General features: G+C 57.1%; 2 protein-coding genes across 4 annotated transcripts; one reads left to right on the forward strand and one right to left on the reverse strand.

Moving 5' to 3' along the window:
• The first annotated feature begins 5,733 nt into the window (after positions 1-5,733).
• LOC122478616 (paraneoplastic antigen-like protein 6B) lies at positions 5,734-9,267 on the forward strand. 2 transcript variants are annotated; one of them, XM_043572166.1, is made up of 2 exons: positions 5,734-6,036; positions 6,326-9,267. In XM_043572166.1, exon 2 carries the CDS (start codon positions 6,482-6,484, stop codon positions 7,874-7,876), a length of 1,395 nt encoding a protein of 464 aa, XP_043428101.1. In that variant the 5' UTR covers positions 5,734-6,036; positions 6,326-6,481; the 3' UTR covers positions 7,877-9,267. The 2 variants fall into 2 exon arrangements, with proteins under 2 accessions (XP_043428101.1, XP_043428102.1); XM_043572167.1 differs by having other exon boundaries at positions 6,409-9,267.
• A 3,909-nt stretch (positions 9,268-13,176) lies between these two features.
• On the reverse strand, positions 13,177-16,713 carry LOC122478617 (paraneoplastic antigen-like protein 6B). Of its 2 annotated transcripts, none has more exons than XM_043572169.1 (2): positions 16,410-16,713; positions 13,177-16,035 (listed from the first exon to the last, which is right to left on the reverse strand). In XM_043572169.1, exon 2 carries the CDS (start codon positions 15,960-15,962, stop codon positions 14,568-14,570), a length of 1,395 nt encoding a protein of 464 aa, XP_043428104.1. In that variant the 5' UTR covers positions 15,963-16,035; positions 16,410-16,713; the 3' UTR covers positions 13,177-14,567. The 2 variants fall into 2 exon arrangements, with proteins under 2 accessions (XP_043428104.1, XP_043428103.1); XM_043572168.1 differs by having other exon boundaries at positions 13,177-16,118.
• Between the last annotated feature and the right edge of the window lie 3,988 nt (positions 16,714-20,701).

Genomic DNA, 20,701 nt, shown 5'->3' on the forward strand with positions numbered 1-20,701 from the left:
TGCCTCCTCTTGCATTCTGTATCAGTGGAATCATACGGTGTCACACTCTGGCGTCTAACCTCTCTCACTTGGCGTATTGTCTGTGAGACACACCTATGGGGTTGTGAGGGTCAGGGGCCCACTGGTGTTTACTGCTGTGTGGGATCGCCACAGGGTAGGGATTCACAGCAAGCCCCTTATCCCTTCTCCTGCTGATGGGCATTTGGGTTGGCTCCAGTGTGGGGCTTTTATGATGAAAGCTGATGGGAACATTGTTGAGTGAGTCTCCTTCTCTATGTTCCATTCTCCTAGGTAAATAAGTAGGAGAGCCAGGGCTGGGTCTCAAGGTAGCTGGATGATTTGTTGAAAATGACTGCATGCAGATATTTAAAGCTGTTCTGACAATTCACACTCCTATCACCAATTCTCAACATGAGAACCATCCTAACCCCGACCCAAGGCAGAGAGAGGCTGGCAACCACTCGAGGCTGACCACACCCCGAGTCCCACATTTGCATCCCCCAGAGGGACTTCCATGAGTTACAGAGTGTGCCGTAGGCAACCGGGTCTGTGAAGGACCGAAGGAGGACATGCTGACACTTATCCAGCCCAGCAGTACCCTGAGTCGGGGAAGCATGAGTGCCACGTTGAGGTGATGCTCCAAAGCGCCGTGTGAACCCAAAAGGAGCCACCTGCACTTTCGAGGTTTCAGTGGGCAGGTGGACACAGAGGGGGGCTGGCAGCCAGGAAGAAGCTGAGAAAGTACTGTCCCCCATGTAGGAGCAGCCAACAAGGAGATGGCGGGTTCAAAAAGGGAGGAGAGGGCCCGCCTGGCTGCCTAAGAGCCTGTGGAGGGCTTGGGACAGGGCAGGGAGCCCCCAGAGGCTAGGAGCAAGAGCCGGGTGTGTGAGGAGAGGGGGTGGTGGAGGAAGAGGGCTGTTGAGCAGCCAGAGAAGTCTTCGGCTGGCTGGGACCTGGTCTGAAGCCACAGTTTAGGAAGTGTGGATGGGCACTGCCTGGTAAGAAGGTAGGAGGGAACTTCAGGCTCTCCCTGGAGGAGACAGGAGGGGCCCGTTTGGCTGTGCAGGGCTTGGGCCCTTGGCGTTTGTGGTGCAAAGCAGAGAAGCTCTTCCTGGGTTGTGAGCAGACAACACTCTCACTCAACCTGTGGAAGTTAAGGGACACACCTGAGGTCAAGTGAAGCAGCCAAGTGAAGGGAAGCACCGAGACCTCCCTCTGCTGCCATGCCCATGTTCTATGTGCTCAGCTAGGCTGGCCATCCCTTGGACTTTATTCCCAACAGCTACTACTAGAGGAAGTATGTTATGGGAGCGTCCAGTCACCTAGTGGCCCGGGCCCTCTGTGAGTCTTGATGGAAGCATCTCTGCGCCACCCAAAGTGAAGTGTTTCTGTGCTTATTTCTCCACGTGGTTAACATCTACTGGGTGCTGGCTCTGTGCAGGGCCCAGTACTGGAAATCAGGGGGACCAAGCCAAAAGATGGAAGACCCTGGGAGCTGGGCCAAGCAGGTGGCACAATTACAATTCCTTTACCTCTACCAGGGAGCCCAGCTGCCCACAGGGCCTGGGTGGCAGTGGGGGTAGGAGGAAGAGGGAAGAGTGTATATCTACCTGGGTGTCACACAGGCCTCTCAAATGCAAGCATGGCCACAGGAACTCATCCCCACCCCCGTCACCCCACTTCCCAACACCCTCTCTCACAAAAGGTGAGAGGAAAAGAAAGATAACTGTTGGTGTGATTCTCCATGTCAGAGAAGGACCCTCCCATCCTCTGGGCCCACACACAAGTGAAAAATCTGGGACCCTGCTTGAGCCCTCCCTGTGCCTTCTCCCTCCCTAGAGACTGTATCTTCCCCCTTTCTCTTTAAACCCTCTGCCTGAAGAGACCGCACCCATCACCGTCTGGTCTGGCCGACTGCAGAAAACCCTGTCTGCTCCAGGCTTACCTCCCTGCTGCCCAGTTAACCACACAGCAGGTCTGATCCTTGCCACCCTCTCACTTCAAACCCATCGGGGCCCTCCACAGCCCTCAGGGTAAAGGTCCCAGGCCCGTGGCAGATGGCAGCAGGCTGACATATTCAGGTGCTTGCTCAAAACAAGGCACTGAGGGCCTCCTCTGAGCCAGGCTCTGGGATGAGACCCTGGGATGAGAAACATGGGCAAGGCCCCTTCTCCTGGGGAGCTTGCCATCTGGGGAGGGAGACCCTGATGCCCCAAAGCAGAGACCCAAATCTCTGCTTTCTATCTATCATATGATGACATATAAATCAATGCTGCTAAATATGAATGGAGAGTATTCCAGGTTCCACTTTTGTTGTGGGTGGCTGGGCAGAGGAGGCCTCTGGGAGGAGAAGGCATTTCTGCTGAGACTTGAATGAGGAAGAGGAGGAAGAGGAGGCCACCACCACAGGAAGTTCTTGGGGTGGGTTGTCCCACACAGAAGCGGAGGGAAGGCAGAGGCCACAGATGGGAAAGAGCTGGGTATGGTGCTCTGGGGCCAGCTGATAAGGCCAACGAATCAGGAGTTTGGTGAGAGGTGCTGGGGGTGGGTGGTATGAGAAGAAGAAGACCATAAGAGGAGGCCAGCTCCCGGGGGGTGGGGGTGGGGCAAAGGGGGCTTTTGGCCAGGGAAGGGACTTTGGAGTTTCCTTAGTCTAAAGAGATGGGGAGCCACAGGGAGGACTTGTCACTGGGGAGGAGCATGGTCTGGTGCTGTTGCAGAGAGTTTGCCCTGGTTTCCCTGTGGGTGGGAGTGAAGTAGAAAGAGAGGCCAGAGTGGAGGCTGGGAGAGCAGGAGACCATGGAGACGTGGAGAGGGCCAGCAGTCATCGATTAAAGTGGATAAAATCCCACATTGGGTTTGATTGGGCGTAAGGAACAAAGGAGAGGGGAGAAAGAATCCTGGCATCTTTGCTGGAGCAACCAGGTGGAAGGTGGAGCCCTTGGGGGAATCCCGGGGAAGAAGCAAGTGTGTCGAGGAGGATGAAATGCTCCTGTTTGGACATCTTCATCCTGCAATTCCCATGGGGCATCCAAGCGTGCAGTTTGACGAGGACATGAGGAGCTCAGGGAAGGGGGTCCCACCCAGAGACAAAACATTTGGAGCCATCAGCGGGCAGATGGTCCCTCGGATGAGAGGACTTTGGGCGAGAATGGCGTTGGAGGCACCAAAGGTCCTGGGGCTGAGGCTGGGAGCCCACCTCCACCACACTGAACTCAAGCAAAGGAGAAGGAGGAGGGAGTTCCAACGATGGGCAGGCAGGGAGGGAGGAGATTAGCCCAAAGGTGGGGGCTTACAGAAGCTGAGAAAGGAAAAGGTTGTGAGAAGGAAGGAGGGTCAACTGTGCTGAGAGGTGGAGCAAAATGAGGGCTGAAAGGTGACAAAGAAAAAGTAGTCAAGGCATCACAGTCCAGCCCTAGCGGGGGGAGGGAGTAATGGGCACCCCAAGGTAGAGCCAGACAGTCCTGGACTTGGAGTCAGCAGGTATGGAAGGAAGGAGAGTAGGAAGAGACGAGGCTGAAAACAGAGGGAAGGAATTGACAGTCGGTCTGCAGGCCAGCTGGCTGGCTGGGGACACGGGACCCATGTATGTTCCCACGGGAGCACCCTCTCTGAGGAAGGACCCCAGATAAATCATGGCAGAAACCAAGAAAGAGGACAATGTGGGGTGCGAGCCATGGCAGGGCTAACACCAAGGTTTGGTGGACAGAAATTCTCACTGTGGGTGTTTAGAGCAGCAGTTCACCTGTATTAGGAGAGGCTGTCTTGGCCCTCAGCGGGGAGAAGGGGAGGGGGTCCACACACGAGGCCGACTGGGAAAGCTGGTTTGTGACAGAACACTCGTGCTTCTTCATTTACCCAGCATTTACCACCTGAGAGACAGGAAAGTCGGGAGAGTAAGACCATATGGGCCAGTCAAGCTCCCACTATGAGACCAACTCCAATGTGGCCTGTTTCTGGGCGATGGGTGAGTGTAGAAAAAAATGAGAGTGCCTTTGCCCTTGATGCTAGGAACTTTCTCCCAGTAACAGGCCAATGAGGCTTCTCAGCAGTGGGGAGGAAATGAGCAAAGGAGATTCACAGAAGAGGAACTGGGAATGGCCAACACACTTGTGCAAGGATGCCCAACCTCACTGCCGACCAGGGAAATGCAAGGCACACAGTAATGAGGTAGCACTTCTCCCCATGAGAGTGGGCAAGTGGTCAAGGCTGGACAAGACCAAAGGCTGCTCAGGCTGTGGGGGCACACAGGACCACACCTATGCTGCTGGTGGGAGTGAACACAGGTTCAGCCACTCATGGGAGATAACAGATTAGCAACACCTGGCCATGGCTTTGATTGGCACAGCCCAAGTCCCGGAAAAACCACTTCTTGGCGTACGTTCCAGAGCCTGTCAGGCCGACAGCGGCTAAGACAGGCATGCGTGGGGTGCTGGTGGCAGCAGTGTCTGTAACAGTCAAAGACTGGGAACAGTGTGAACGCCCATCCACAGGGCCATAGACAAATAAACCAGGGCTGTGATTCAACAAGGAGCATGAGTGAGCTGGACACTCAGGAAAACCTTGACCGGTATAGCTTGAGTGTGAAAGGCAAGTCACAGAAGAGGATGTCTGGCCAGATGCCAGGCAGGCAAGGAAAGAGAAGCCAACAACGCCGGGAGGTGTGACCCCAAGGGAACCTGTCTGCCATCTGACCGGTGGAGAGGCTGTCCACATGGCCCCAGACTCCCATGACAGGATGGGTGCAAGGTGGCGAGACCCAGAGGGGCTGGCACTCCATTTTGAGTTGTGGCAGCACTGCCTTGGTACAGTGACTAGCCTAGGTAGCAAAGGAAAGGGGAAGGATCTGTAGAAGAAGACTGACTCGTGGCCAGACAGAGGTCTCTGGGGAGGCACAACACCCATGCTGCCCTCAGGGGCCAAGAGAGCAGATGTCTCAGAGCTCATTAGGCTGGCGAGAGCACAGGGGGGCAGGGGACACATCCAGCGCTTCACGCCCAGCCCACTGGCTCTCCTGTACACACCCTCAGGTAGAGACCCCAGTTCTGTCCCTCCACTGAGGCCCAGAGAAGGGGCAAGGACTTGCCCAAGGACACATGGTAAGATACAGGCCCAAGGGGTTGAGCTCTAAGTAGCAGAAGCCCGTTCTTGGGATTGGGACATGAAGTGAGCAAAACAGGAAAGTCCTTGACACCCTCCTTGGGGCAGGGCCCTGGCACTGGGGCAGCGACGCATCTTGGCCCGTCGTGTGCCCACAGCGGCCACGGCCCCCGCGCGAGTATGGGGACTGCTGACCCCCGGTTGCGGTGGTGTGTGCGAGCGCTCATGTGCGCAGGTGGCATCTATTCCACGTAGTAGCACCCGGACGAAGTGCTTCTCGCCTAGCTGGGACAGGACCCGTTCTGGGTGGAGTGGAGGAGGGGCGGAAACAGGTGAAGGAGCCCCAGAACGCGCCCCCATCCCGCGCTCCACCCATGCCAGAATGCCGCGCTGGCGGGCGCATCTCGGGCCTGCCCAGCGGCTCTCTGGTGGGCACCCGGGGATATGGACCCCTCGCCAGGCTGACGCCCCGAGAGCATGTTCCGGGAGGGGCGGGAGGTGGGCAGGGTTGGGTCTAGGATGGGGGCACTGGCTCTCGGGTCCCCAGGATCCCCACCTGTGCCAGCGCCCCCTCGGGGGCGGGGGAAGGAGCAGGTGACGTCACGCGCGGTCCCGGGGTGCCCGCGGCGGTGGCCACAGCCTGGCCGCGTGACCCGCGCGCGCCAATGGCCCGGCGGTCTCCGGGGCGACGCGGAGGGTCCGCGCTCCGCCGCCACTGCGCCCCCGCCCCGAGTCCGCACTGCAGAGAGTGGTGGCGAGCAGGCGCCGGCGCGCTAGCCCACGTGCCGCGCTGAGAGAGGGACAGGGAGAGGAAGAAGGAGAGGGAGTGAGAGGCAGCCAGGAAAAGAGGGGCGCACGACCCCGCTGCCGCTCGGCGCAGCCCCTGCGCCCCACCTGCTGGGACCTCGACGAGGAAGGACCCCGACCCAGAGGAGGGTAGGTACCAGAACCGGGGAGGGTGCGCTCAGCCCTCCGGGAGACCCGCCCGCCCGCCGCCTGCCCTCCGCCCGCCCCAGTAGGACTGCGGCAGCCCGCGGGGGCGAGAGGGACGCGGTGGGGAGGGGGCCGTGGCCCCGGCGGGCAGGTGGAAGGCGGGGCAGGGGTCTAGCCTGGGCTGCAAAGGCACCGCCCCGGGGGAGGAGGGTCACCTGGGGGGTGGGCGCGGCGGGGCGGAGCGGGGGGGGGGGGGCGCTTAACTTCGCTCTCGCCTCGTTTGTATTCACAGGCTGTGGAGACCTGGGCGGTTCTCTCTGAGTCCTAGGCTCCCTCACTAATTCACCCCCCCCCCGCCCCCTCCACCCTGCCCAGTGTCACCCTGGTCCGCGCCGGGAACCGTTTCCTACGGCTGATATTAACCCCGCGCCGCCGGAAATTGCACGCGATGGCGGTGACGATGCTGCGGGACTGGTGCAGGTGGATGGGCATCAGCGCTCGAAGGGGTCTGCTCATTCTGGGCATCCCGGAGGACTGTGATGAAGCCGAACTCCAAGAGTCTCTGGAGGCCGCCCTGTGGCCCATGGGTCACTTCACCGTGCTGGGCAAAGTGTTTCGAGAGGAGGATAATGCCACTGCAGCCCTGGTCGAGCTTGACCGGGAAGTTAACTATGCTTTGGTCCCCAGGGAAATCCCGGGCACCGGGGGTCCCTGGAACGTAGTCTTTGTGCCCCGTTGCTCAGGCGAGGAGTTTCTCAGTCGCGTGTTCCACTTCCTGGAGCAACAGGGGCAGACGGTGGAGAGTGTGGCTGGGGCCCTGGGGCTGGGACTGCGCCGGGTGTGCTGGCTCAGATCGGTCAGTCAGGCAGTCCAGCCCTGGGTGGAGACCATGCGGTACCAGCGCCTGGGCGTGTTTTCTGGGAGGGATCAGCCCGCCCCGGGGGAGGAGTCCTTTGAGGCCTGGCTAGACCACACCACAGACATGCTACATGTATGGCAGGGGGTCTCAGAAAGGGAGAAGAGGAGGCGGCTGATGGAAGGCCTTCGAGGGACGGCCCTGCAGCTCGTGCACGGGCTCCTGGCAGAGAACCCTGCCAGGACGGCTCAGGACTGCCTGGCGGCCCTGATCCAGGTGTTTGGAGACAACGAGTCGCAGGCAACCATCCGCGTGAAGTGTTTGACAGCTCAGCAAGAGTCAGGCGAGCGGCTCTCTGCTTTCGTGTTGCGGCTGGAAGTTTTGCTGCAGAAAGCCATTGAGAAGGGGGCCCTGGCCAGAGCCTCAGCTGACCATGTACGCCTGAGGCAGGTGCTCGCCAGGGCCAACCTTATTGAGCCGCTGGATGAAGCGCTGAGGAAGTTGAGAATGGTTGGGAGGTCTCCAAGTTTCCTAGAGATGCTGGGGCTTGTTCGGGAGTCTGAGGCCTGGGAGGCCAGTCTAGCCAGGAACGAGAGAGCCCAGGCAGAGGAAGGGGCTGGTGCCCGGGCCAATGCCCAGGCTGATGCCAGAGTCAGTGCTAAGGCGGAGGATGACAAGGTGGAGGAGAAGGAGCAGGAAGAGCGGGAGTCTGAGGAGGAGGACAGTGACGATCATGACGCTGTCCTTGCGGGCCTAGGTCAGGCAAGACCCTCAGAGGCCCCTGGGGGCCCTACCCCTGCCCAGATGGGCAGCGCTTCCAGGGAAGGCCCGGGAGGTCCTGGCTGTGAGCCAGAGGGCCTCGCCCAGGCAGGAGACCAGGAGACTGGGGAGCCCCTGGAGGAGGGGCTCAAGCCCATCCCAGAGGAGTTGGGAAATGAGGACGGGGCTGTGGAGATGAGCCCCGCCAAGTCCTCCTCGGGCAAATAGGCTCAGAAGGCCCAGAGGCCCCCTCTCCTCTCAGCAGAGCTCTGGAGGCAGGGGAAGGCCACTCCAGGGCAGCAGCCTCACCCCACATGTGGAGCAGGGCCAAGGGAAGGACCCACCCAGCCCAAGCCAAACCCCCGGGCACTCCACCACCCCCACGGGGACCTGATCACCACCATCAGCCCTTCCAACGGACCAGGATGACCATACTTGATGCAGAATGGGGCAGGGAGAGGTGCCCCCTCCCATGGCAGCTCCACCCCAGCCCCAGCCCCAGCCCCAGCCCCAGCCCCAGCCCCAGCCCCAGCGCGAAACCCTGCCAGTCCAGGCAGCCAGCCTGGGAAGCACCCCTGAGTGGCTGGCCCTAGCCTAGGTGAGGGGCACCTGAAAATGTGTGCCACCCACACTGGCTTGGGAGATGGTAGGGGCCGTCTCAAGGGTGCCGGCCCCTTGGGCCGCCCAAGAGGGGGACCCTCATTCACTGACCCCTGGAGCACGTCGCTCCATGCTCTGGGAAGCCCACTTGTGTCTCTGTAGGCCCCTTAGTGACCCCCGTGTCAAGTGGCACCCCCACTCCCCCGCTCCCACTACACGCACACTAGTTACCATTCCCACGCAGAGCCCTGAGGTGTGCAGGAGCCCGCGGCGGGTGTCCTGGCCTAACGCAGCAGCCACCTCTCAGCCCGGGTGTGTGCCACGAGCTTCAGTGCGAGCCCAGGCTCTGCTTGCTGTCGTCTGGTGTCGTGAGCTCAGCCTCTGCTTCCTCGGTGTAGATTTAGGCCAGCTGCTGCTTGTTCTTGTGGAGATGTATGTGTGTTCTTATGTGAGCAGCCGCCCCCACCCCACCCCAGAGACCTCTCGAGCCCAATCCCAGGAGATGGCGGGAAGGACAGAAGAGAACATGGCTGGTGCTCACCCCGTGACCTCAGGAAGGAGGAACTGGACCAAGGACAGAGGTGGCCTGTGGGAGTCTCCACGGAAACCGTGCTCTGATGTGCCACTCTCTTGTTACTTGTGACTCAGTTTCTTCGGCTTGTCCCAGTGCCCCGTGCTGCGTTTTCCAGCATCCTGTGACTGTCCTGTGCAGGCCATAGGGCAGGACCAGGCCCCACCATGTCGGCCAGAGTGGAGAGTGCCCTGGAGTGAGGGGCCATGGCCAGCATCCGCATCCATCATCCTGGCCAAGGGCCGATCGTGGGGCCCTCAGGAAGGGAGACTATGGCAGGAGGGCCACGGTGTTGGGGGAAACAGAGGCACCTCATTTGGGACCCCAAGAGGAGGGGGTCCGTGACCTATGGGCTGTAGTGGCCGTCAGATGTTCCTCTCTGTGTTGTCATTCCCTCTCTTCAATGGTTTCAGTAAATGTTTCTCTTCAATAAATTTCATTGAATGTTTCAGCCGAGTCTTGCCTCTGCTGTGGGCAATTGAGGGAAGGGTCTACTGGGGTTGGGAGAGGGAGCCAGAGAAAAGATTCTTGTTCAGCACCCATGGGAGGCTTCTCCAGTGACAGGGTAGGGTAGGCATTTTGACAGGAAAAATAGAATGTGTTGAGGGCCATTGTTCTATTTTATAGGTGAATTATAAAGTTTTGGGGTTCCACTGGTCCTCATCTTGGGTTGGTCCTGTCACCTTTGATTTTTGAAATGTGTGAGGTTTTTCATAGTTTTCTCCTTTACTAGGGGGAAGTGTACACTGGCATCCAGCTGCTGGGATTGAATATTGTTTCAGGTGCGTGATGCATGGAGTGGGGCCATGCAACAAAGAACTGTCTTGTCCCAAAGGGTTATAACATCCTTGGTGAGAAAGCCAAATTAGACTGATGGGGTTTTAATTTTTTTTTATTTTCAGTTTTTGTTTCAATTCTAGTTAATTAACATACAGTGTTATGTTTGTTTCAGGTGTACAGTATAGTGATTCAACACTTCCATACATCACCCGATGCTCATCAGAAGGGCCCTCCTTAGTCCCCATCATCTATTTGACTCATCACCAACCCACCTCCCCTCTGGTAACCATCAGTTTGTTCTCTATAAATAAGAGTTTGTTTCTTGGTTTCTCATGGAATACTACTCGGCAATCAAAAAGAACGCAATCTTGCCATTTGCAGCAATGTGGATGGAACTAGAATGGATTATGCTAATCAAAATAAATCAGGCAGAGAAAGACAAAAGTCATAGGATTTATCTCATATGTGGAGTTTAAGAAACACAACAGATGAACATAGGGGAAGGGAAGGAAAATAAGATAAGAACAGGGTGGCAACAATGGTATGGTACTGGGGTGTGTTCAGGGTTGCATCCAAGATAGGCTGTGTGACTGGAACTTAGCACAAGCTGTGGCTGGCTGAAGCACCTAGAAACCTCAGGGAGTCCCAGGAATAATTAGGTTCAACTTTGAAGGGAGGGGAATGGACATCCGGTAGTACCTGAGGCTCCAGAATCTGTGGAAGGGCTGTATGGCTCAGGGCATCCACAGGCTCAGAAAGTTCATGTGTGTAATCCCAGAACCAAACAGTCACGGAATGGCCTGGTCATGATGTTGGGTGCCCATACGAGGAGCTGCATGCTGGAGTCTGTGGTGAGGGGCCATCCCATGCATTTGTGATCAGTAACCATAAGAGACTATTAAGTACAGAGAACAAACCCAAGGCTGATGAAGGGTAGGTGGATGGGGTTTGGGCTAAATGGGTGATGGTCATTAAGGAGGGCACTTGCTGGGATGAGTACTTGGTGTTATATGGAAGTGATGAATCACTGGGTTCTACTCCTGAAACCAAAACTACACGGTATATTAACTAACATGAATTTAAATAAATAAAATTTAAAAAAGAGTCTGCTTCTCGATTTCTCTATCTCTTATTTTTCCCCTTTGTTCATTTTGTTTCTTAAATTCTATATATGTATGAAATTATATGGTATTTGTCTTTTCTGACAGACTTATATCACTTAAAATAATACTCTCTAGCTAGAACCATGTTGTTGCAAATGGCAAGATTTCATCCTTTTTATGGTTGAATATTATTCCAGGGTGTATGGATGTATGGATGTGCATGTGTGTGTGTGTGTGTGTGTGCGTGTGTGTGTGCATGTGTGTATATGAGAAGCTTCGTAGCTGGTGTGAGGGAGACAAGAGAGAGGAGGGTTATTGTGTAGGACAACTTTCACTATCAGTAATGGAATCACTGCTACCTATTTACTCAGTGGAACCTTTTCCTGCTTGGGGGCCACTGTATATGCTTGCACGGATGTTGACTACAGTACAGCATTAATAAACTCTGGTCATATGCTGTATTTAATGTAACTGGCAATAAGGCAGCAAAGGAAAGTGTCTATATCTGCAGGCAGCCTGACCTAGAAGGAAGCAAAGCATTCCTAAGCTTACTCTTGTGTGCAAAAGCAAAGGACTGTCCATAGTTGCTTTGAAGTGATTAAAAAAAAAAAAAAACAAAACACTAGTACCAGGTGTGGGCACCTTCCAACGTTCTGAAAAATCACTGATTTCTGCCAAACCCTGTGGCCTGAGACCAAGCATCTGAGCATGGGGGACAATCACCCACAATTCCACAGCGAGAGAGAGAGAGAGAGAGAGCACACCATTGGCTTACAGGTTTTGGGGGAGGATGGGCACAAATATCACCCTCTCTGCAAACTACTTAGATAGTTTGATGTATCGTGGTCTAGAGCTGTCTAGGGCTAGTCATGGTCTAGGGCATGGATGCCCTAGGGATGAAGGGTAGGACAGGCTGGGTTCCACATCCTTCGTGCCTTGTGCAGCAGGAGGAAATTCTTGGAAGGCCACCACAGTATTTCCATGTTTCAGACATTCCTGCTGTATATAAGATACCACACAGCTCTAGAGCCTAGAGATTTTCTGTCGCTTAGTAACTTTTTAAATTATTGTTCCATAATGAGATTGTCACACTTAGAATACCTGAAATTAAAACCAATATGGGTTTTTTTGTTTGTTTAAAAACCCTATCAGTCTAAGAAGATGTGATGTGTGTGTGTGTGTGTGTGTGTGTGTGTGTGTATCAAAACCTGGATTGCAAGTAATTCGTTCTTCAGGCGTTCCACCAGACAAGCAAACATTTCTAATAAATTTCTAATAAAATTTCTAATAAATTTTAACTTGATAAATGAGCTATGTCTGGCAATACTAGTATGTGACACCGAACGCCAAACGATCATAACTCAGCCATAACCCTCGCTCTCTCTCTCTGAGCCTGTGGATGCCCTGAGCCATGCAGCCCTTCCACAGATTCTGGAGCCTCAGGTACTACCGGATGTCCATTCCCCTCCCTTCAAAGTTGAACCTAATTATTCCTGGGACTCCCTGAGGTTTCTAGGTGCTTCAGCCAGCCACAGCTTGTGCTAAGTTCCAGTCACACAGCCTATCTTGGATGCAACCCTGAACACACCCCAGTACCATACCATTGTTGCCACCCTGTTCTTATCTTATTTTCCTTCCCTTCCCCTATGTTCATCTGTTGTGTTTCTTAAACTCCACATATGAGATAAATCCTATGACTTTTGTCTTTCTCTGCCTGATTTATTTTGATTAGCATAATCCATTCTAGTTCCATCCACATTGCTGCAAATGGCAAGATTGCGTTCTTTTTGATTGCCGAGTAGTATTCCATGAGAAACCAAGAAACAAACTCTTATTTATAGAGAACAAACTGATGGTTACCAGAGGGGAGGTGGGTTGGTGATGAGTCAAATAGATGATGGGGACTAAGGAGGGCCCTTCTGATGAGCATCGGGTGATGTATGGAAGTGTTGAATCACTATACTGTACACCTGAAACAAACATAACACTGTATGTTAATTAACTAGAATTGAAACAAAAACTGAAAATAAAAAAAAATTAAAACCCCATCAGTCTAATTTGGCTTTCTCACCAAGGATGTTATAACCCTTTGGGACAAGACAGTTCTTTGTTGCATGGCCCCACTCCATGCATCACGCACCTGAAACAATATTCAATCCCAGCAGCTGGATGCCAGTGTACACTTCCCCCTAGTAAAGGAGAAAACTATGAAAAACCTCACACATTTCAAAAATCAAAGGTGACAGGACCAACCCAAGATGAGGACCAGTGGAACCCCAAAACTTTATAATTCACCTATAAAATAGAACAATGGCCCTCAACACATTCTATTTTTCCTGTCAAAATGCCTACCCTACCCTGTCACTGGAGAAGCCTCCCATGGGTGCTGAACAAGAATCTTTTCTCTGGCTCCCTCTCCCAACCCCAGTAGACCCTTCCCTCAATTGCCCACAGCAGAGGCAAGACTCGGCTGAAACATTCAATGAAATTTATTGAAGAGAAACATTTACTGAAACCATTGAAGAGAGGGAATGACAACACAGAGAGGAACATCTGACGGCCACTACAGCCCATAGGTCACGGACCCCCTCCTCTTGGGGTCCCAAATGAGGTGCCTCTGTTTCCCCCAACACCGTGGCCCTCCTGCCATAGTCTCCCTTCCTGAGGGCCCCACGATCGGCCCTTGGCCAGGATGATGGATGCGGATGCTGGCCATGGCCCCTCACTCCAGGGCACTCTCCACTCTGGCCGACATGGTGGGGCCTGGTCCTGCCCTATGGCCTGCACAGGACAGTCACAGGATGCTGGAAAACGCAGCACGGGGCACTGGGACAAGCCGAAGAAACTGAGTCACAAGTAACAAGAGAGTGGCACATCAGAGCACGGTTTCCGTGGAGACTCCCACAGGCCACCTCTGTCCTTGGTCCAGTTCCTCCTTCCTGAGGTCACGGGGTGAGCACCAGCCATGTTCTCTTCTGTCCTTCCCGCCATCTCCTGGGATTGGGCTCGAGAGGTCTCTGGGGTGGGGTGGGGGCGGCTGCTCACATAAGAACACACATACATCTCCACAAGAACAAGCAGCAGCTGGCCTAAATCTACACCGAGGAAGCAGAGGCTGAGCTCACGACACCAGACGACAGCAAGCAGAGCCTGGGCTCGCACTGAAGCTCGTGGCACACACCCGGGCTGAGAGGTGGCTGCTGCGTTAGGCCAGGACACCCGCCGCGGGCTCCTGCACACCTCAGGGCTCTGCGTGGGAATGGTAACTAGTGTGCGTGTAGTGGGAGCGGGGGAGTGGGGGTGCCACTTGACACGGGGGTCACTAAGGGGCCTACAGAGACACAAGTGGGCTTCCCAGAGCATGGAGCGACGTGCTCCAGGGGTCAGTGAATGAGGGTCCCCCTCTTGGGCGGCCCAAGGGGCCGGCACCCTTGAGACGGCCCCTACCATCTCCCAAGCCAGTGTGGGTGGCACACATTTTCAGGTGCCCCTCACCTAGGCTAGGGCCAGCCACTCAGGGGTGCTTCCCAGGCTGGCTGCCTGGACTGGCAGGGTTTCGCGCTGGGGCTGGGGCTGGGGCTGGGGCTGGGGCTGGGGCTGGGGCTGGGGTGGAGCTGCCATGGGAGGGGGCACCTCTCCCTGCCCCATTCTGCATCAAGTATGGTCATCCTGGTCCGTTGGAAGGGCTGATGGTGGTGATCAGGTCCCCGTGGGGGTGGTGGAGTGCCCGGGGGTTTGGCTTGGGCTGGGTGGGTCCTTCCCTTGGCCCTGCTCCACATGTGGGGTGAGGCTGCTGCCCTGGAGTGGCCTTCCCCTGCCTCCAGAGCTCTGCTGAGAGGAGAGGGGGCCTCTGGGCCTTCTGAGCCTATTTGCCCGAGGAGGACTTGGCGGGGCTCATCTCCACAGCCCCGTCCTCATTTCCCAACTCCTCTGGGATGGGCTTGAGCCCCTCCTCCAGGGGCTCCCCAGTCTCCTGGTCTCCTGCCTGGGCGAGGCCCTCTGGCTCACAGCCAGGACCTCCCGGGCCTTCCCTGGAAGCGCTGCCCATCTGGGCAGGGGTAGGGCCCCCAGGGGCCTCTGAGGGTCTTGCCTGACCTAGGCCCGCAAGGACAGCGTCATGATCGTCACTGTCCTCCTCCTCAGACTCCCGCTCTTCCTGCTCCTTCTCCTCCACCTTGTCATCCTCCGCCTTAGCACTGACTCTGGCATCAGCCTGGGCATTGGCCCGGGCACCAGCCCCTTCCTCTGCCTGGGCTCTCTCGTTCCTGGCTAGACTGGCCTCCCAGGCCTCAGACTCCCGAACAAGCCCCAGCATCTCTAGGAAACTTGGAGACCTCCCAACCATTCTCAACTTCCTCAGCGCTTCATCCAGCGGCTCAATAAGGTTGGCCCTGGCGAGCACCTGCCTCAGGCGTACATGGTCAGCTGAGGCTCTGGCCAGGGCCCCCTTCTCAATGGCTTTCTGCAGCAAAACTTCCAGCCGCAACACGAAAGCAGAGAGCCGCTCGCCTGACTCTTGCTGAGCTGTCAAACACTTCACGCGGATGGTTGCCTGCGACTCGTTGTCTCCAAACACCTGGATCAGGGCCGCCAGGCAGTCCTGAGCCGTCCTGGCAGGGTTCTCTGCCAGGAGCCCGTGCACGAGCTGCAGGGCCGTCCCTCGAAGGCCTTCCATCAGCCGCCTCCTCTTCTCCCTTTCTGAGACCCCCTGCCATACATGTAGCATGTCTGTGGTGTGGTCTAGCCAGGCCTCAAAGGACTCCTCCCCCGGGGCGGGCTGATCCCTCCCAGAAAACACGCCCAGGCGCTGGTACCGCATGGTCTCCACCCAGGGCTGGACTGCCTGACTGACCGATCTGAGCCAGCACACCCGGCGCAGTCCCAGCCCCAGGGCCCCAGCCACACTCTCCACCGTCTGCCCCTGTTGCTCCAGGAAGTGGAACACGCGACTGAGAAACTCCTCGCCTGAGCAACGGGGCACAAAGACTACGTTCCAGGGACCCCCGGTGCCCGGGATTTCCCTGGGGACCAAAGCATAGTTAACTTCCCGGTCAAGCTCGACCAGGGCTGCAGTGGCATTATCCTCCTCTCGAAACACTTTGCCCAGCACGGTGAAGTGACCCATGGGCCACAGGGCGGCCTCCAGAGACTCTTGGAGTTCGGCTTCATCACAGTCCTCCGGGATGCCCAGAATGAGCAGACCCCTTCGAGCGCTGATGCCCATCCACCTGCACCAGTCCCGCAGCATCGTCACCGCCATCGCGTGCAATTTCCGGCGGCGCGGGGTTAATATCAGCCGTAGGAAACGGTTCCCGGCGCGGACCAGGGTGACACTGGGCAGGGTGGAGGGGGCGGGGGGGGGGTGAATTAGTGAGGGAGCCTAGGACTCAGAGAGAACCGCCCAGGTCTCCACAGCCTGTGAATACAAACGAGGCGAGAGCGAAGTTAAGCGCCCCCCCCCCCCCCCGCTCCGCCCCGCCGCGCCCACCCCCCAGGTGACCCTCCTCCCCCGGGGCGGTGCCTTTGCAGCCCAGGCTAGACCCCTGCCCCGCCTTCCACCTGCCCGCCGGGGCCACGGCCCCCTCCCCACCGCGTCCCTCTCGCCCCCGCGGGCTGCCGCAGTCCTACTGGGGCGGGCGGAGGGCAGGCGGCGGGCGGGCGGGTCTCCCGGAGGGCTGAGCGCACCCTCCCCGGTTCTGGTACCTACCCTCCTCTGGGTCGGGGTCCTTCCTCGTCGAGGTCCCAGCAGGTGGGGCGCAGGGGCTGCGCCGAGCGGCAGCGGGGTCGTGCGCCCCTCTTTTCCTGGCTGCCTCTCACTCCCTCTCCTTCTTCCTCTCCCTGTCCCTCTCTCAGCGCGGCACGTGGGCTAGCGCGCCGGCGCCTGCTCGCCACCACTCTCTGCAGTGCGGACTCGGGGCGGGGGCGCAGTGGCGGCGGAGCGCGGACCCTCCGCGTCGCCCCGGAGACCGCCGGGCCATTGGCGCGCGCGGGTCACGCGGCCAGGCTGTGGCCACCGCCGCGGGCACCCCGGGACCGCGCGTGACGTCACCTGCTCCTTCCCCCGCCCCCGAGGGGGCGCTGGCACAGGTGGGGATCCTGGGGACCCGAGAGCCAGTGCCCCCATCCTAGACCCAACCCTGCCCACCTCCCGCCCCTCCCGGAACATGCTCTCGGGGCGTCAGCCTGGCGAGGGGTCCATATCCCCGGGTGCCCACCAGAGAGCCGCTGGGCAGGCCCGAGATGCGCCCGCCAGCGCGGCATTCTGGCATGGGTGGAGCGCGGGATGGGGGCGCGTTCTGGGGCTCCTTCACCTGTTTCCGCCCCTCCTCCACTCCACCCAGAACGGGTCCTGTCCCAGCTAGGCGAGAAGCACTTCGTCCGGGTGCTACTACGTGGAATAGATGCCACCTGCGCACATGAGCGCTCGCACACACCACCGCAACCGGGGGTCAGCAGTCCCCATACTCGCGCGGGGGCCGTGGCCGCTGTGGGCACACGACGGGCCAAGATGCGTCGCTGCCCCAGTGCCAGGGCCCTGCCCCAAGGAGGGTGTCAAGGACTTTCCTGTTTTGCTCACTTCATGTCCCAATCCCAAGAACGGGCTTCTGCTACTTAGAGCTCAACCCCTTGGGCCTGTATCTTACCATGTGTCCTTGGGCAAGTCCTTGCCCCTTCTCTGGGCCTCAGTGGAGGGACAGAACTGGGGTCTCTACCTGAGGGTGTGTACAGGAGAGCCAGTGGGCTGGGCGTGAAGCGCTGGATGTGTCCCCTGCCCCCCTGTGCTCTCGCCAGCCTAATGAGCTCTGAGACATCTGCTCTCTTGGCCCCTGAGGGCAGCATGGGTGTTGTGCCTCCCCAGAGACCTCTGTCTGGCCACGAGTCAGTCTTCTTCTACAGATCCTTCCCCTTTCCTTTGCTACCTAGGCTAGTCACTGTACCAAGGCAGTGCTGCCACAACTCAAAATGGAGTGCCAGCCCCTCTGGGTCTCGCCACCTTGCACCCATCCTGTCATGGGAGTCTGGGGCCATGTGGACAGCCTCTCCACCGGTCAGATGGCAGACAGGTTCCCTTGGGGTCACACCTCCCGGCGTTGTTGGCTTCTCTTTCCTTGCCTGCCTGGCATCTGGCCAGACATCCTCTTCTGTGACTTGCCTTTCACACTCAAGCTATACCGGTCAAGGTTTTCCTGAGTGTCCAGCTCACTCATGCTCCTTGTTGAATCACAGCCCTGGTTTATTTGTCTATGGCCCTGTGGATGGGCGTTCACACTGTTCCCAGTCTTTGACTGTTACAGACACTGCTGCCACCAGCACCCCACGCATGCCTGTCTTAGCCGCTGTCGGCCTGACAGGCTCTGGAACGTACGCCAAGAAGTGGTTTTTCCGGGACTTGGGCTGTGCCAATCAAAGCCATGGCCAGGTGTTGCTAATCTGTTATCTCCCATGAGTGGCTGAACCTGTGTTCACTCCCACCAGCAGCATAGGTGTGGTCCTGTGTGCCCCCACAGCCTGAGCAGCCTTTGGTCTTGTCCAGCCTTGACCACTTGCCCACTCTCATGGGGAGAAGTGCTACCTCATTACTGTGTGCCTTGCATTTCCCTGGTCGGCAGTGAGGTTGGGCATCCTTGCACAAGTGTGTTGGCCATTCCCAGTTCCTCTTCTGTGAATCTCCTTTGCTCATTTCCTCCCCACTGCTGAGAAGCCTCATTGGCCTGTTACTGGGAGAAAGTTCCTAGCATCAAGGGCAAAGGCACTCTCATTTTTTTCTACACTCACCCATCGCCCAGAAACAGGCCACATTGGAGTTGGTCTCATAGTGGGAGCTTGACTGGCCCATATGGTCTTACTCTCCCGACTTTCCTGTCTCTCAGGTGGTAAATGCTGGGTAAATGAAGAAGCACGAGTGTTCTGTCACAAACCAGCTTTCCCAGTCGGCCTCGTGTGTGGACCCCCTCCCCTTCTCCCCGCTGAGGGCCAAGACAGCCTCTCCTAATACAGGTGAACTGCTGCTCTAAACACCCACAGTGAGAATTTCTGTCCACCAAACCTTGGTGTTAGCCCTGCCATGGCTCGCACCCCACATTGTCCTCTTTCTTGGTTTCTGCCATGATTTATCTGGGGTCCTTCCTCAGAGAGGGTGCTCCCGTGGGAACATACATGGGTCCCGTGTCCCCAGCCAGCCAGCTGGCCTGCAGACCGACTGTCAATTCCTTCCCTCTGTTTTCAGCCTCGTCTCTTCCTACTCTCCTTCCTTCCATACCTGCTGACTCCAAGTCCAGGACTGTCTGGCTCTACCTTGGGGTGCCCATTACTCCCTCCCCCCGCTAGGGCTGGACTGTGATGCCTTGACTACTTTTTCTTTGTCACCTTTCAGCCCTCATTTTGCTCCACCTCTCAGCACAGTTGACCCTCCTTCCTTCTCACAACCTTTTCCTTTCTCAGCTTCTGTAAGCCCCCACCTTTGGGCTAATCTCCTCCCTCCCTGCCTGCCCATCGTTGGAACTCCCTCCTCCTTCTCCTTTGCTTGAGTTCAGTGTGGTGGAGGTGGGCTCCCAGCCTCAGCCCCAGGACCTTTGGTGCCTCCAACGCCATTCTCGCCCAAAGTCCTCTCATCCGAGGGACCATCTGCCCGCTGATGGCTCCAAATGTTTTGTCTCTGGGTGGGACCCCCTTCCCTGAGCTCCTCATGTCCTCGTCAAACTGCACGCTTGGATGCCCCATGGGAATTGCAGGATGAAGATGTCCAAACAGGAGCATTTCATCCTCCTCGACACACTTGCTTCTTCCCCGGGATTCCCCCAAGGGCTCCACCTTCCACCTGGTTGCTCCAGCAAAGATGCCAGGATTCTTTCTCCCCTCTCCTTTGTTCCTTACGCCCAATCAAACCCAATGTGGGATTTTATCCACTTTAATCGATGACTGCTGGCCCTCTCCACGTCTCCATGGTCTCCTGCTCTCCCAGCCTCCACTCTGGCCTCTCTTTCTACTTCACTCCCACCCACAGGGAAACCAGGGCAAACTCTCTGCAACAGCACCAGACCATGCTCCTCCCCAGTGACAAGTCCTCCCTGTGGCTCCCCATCTCTTTAGACTAAGGAAACTCCAAAGTCCCTTCCCTGGCCAAAAGCCCCCTTTGCCCCACCCCCACCCCCCGGGAGCTGGCCTCCTCTTATGGTCTTCTTCTTCTCATACCACCCACCCCCAGCACCTCTCACCAAACTCCTGATTCGTTGGCCTTATCAGCTGGCCCCAGAGCACCATACCCAGCTCTTTCCCATCTGTGGCCTCTGCCTTCCCTCCGCTTCTGTGTGGGACAACCCACCCCAAGAACTTCCTGTGGTGGTGGCCTCCTCTTCCTCCTCTTCCTCATTCAAGTCTCAGCAGAAATGCCTTCTCCTCCCAGAGGCCTCCTCTGCCCAGCCACCCACAACAAAAGTGGAACCTGGAATACTCTCCATTCATATTTAGCAGCATTGATTTATATGTCATCATATGATAGATAGAAAGCAGAGATTTGGGTCTCTGCTTTGGGGCATCAGGGTCTCCCTCCCCAGATGGCAAGCTCCCCAGGAGAAGGGGCCTTGCCCATGTTTCTCATCCCAGGGTCTCATCCCAGAGCCTGGCTCAGAGGAGGCCCTCAGTGCCTTGTTTTGAGCAAGCACCTGAATATGTCAGCCTGCTGCCATCTGCCACGGGCCTGGGACCTTTACCCTGAGGGCTGTGGAGGGCCCCGATGGGTTTGAAGTGAGAGGGTGGCAAGGATCAGACCTGCTGTGTGGTTAACTGGGCAGCAGGGAGGTAAGCCTGGAGCAGACAGGGTTTTCTGCAGTCGGCCAGACCAGACGGTGATGGGTGCGGTCTCTTCAGGCAGAGGGTTTAAAGAGAAAGGGGGAAGATACAGTCTCTAGGGAGGGAGAAGGCACAGGGAGGGCTCAAGCAGGGTCCCAGATTTTTCACTTGTGTGTGGGCCCAGAGGATGGGAGGGTCCTTCTCTGACAT

The sequence above is a fragment of the Prionailurus bengalensis genome, unplaced genomic scaffold, assembly GCF_016509475.1.
Source record: "Prionailurus bengalensis isolate Pbe53 unplaced genomic scaffold, Fcat_Pben_1.1_paternal_pri Un_scaffold_111, whole genome shotgun sequence".
Classification (NCBI taxonomy): Eukaryota; Metazoa; Chordata; class Mammalia; order Carnivora; family Felidae; genus Prionailurus; species Prionailurus bengalensis.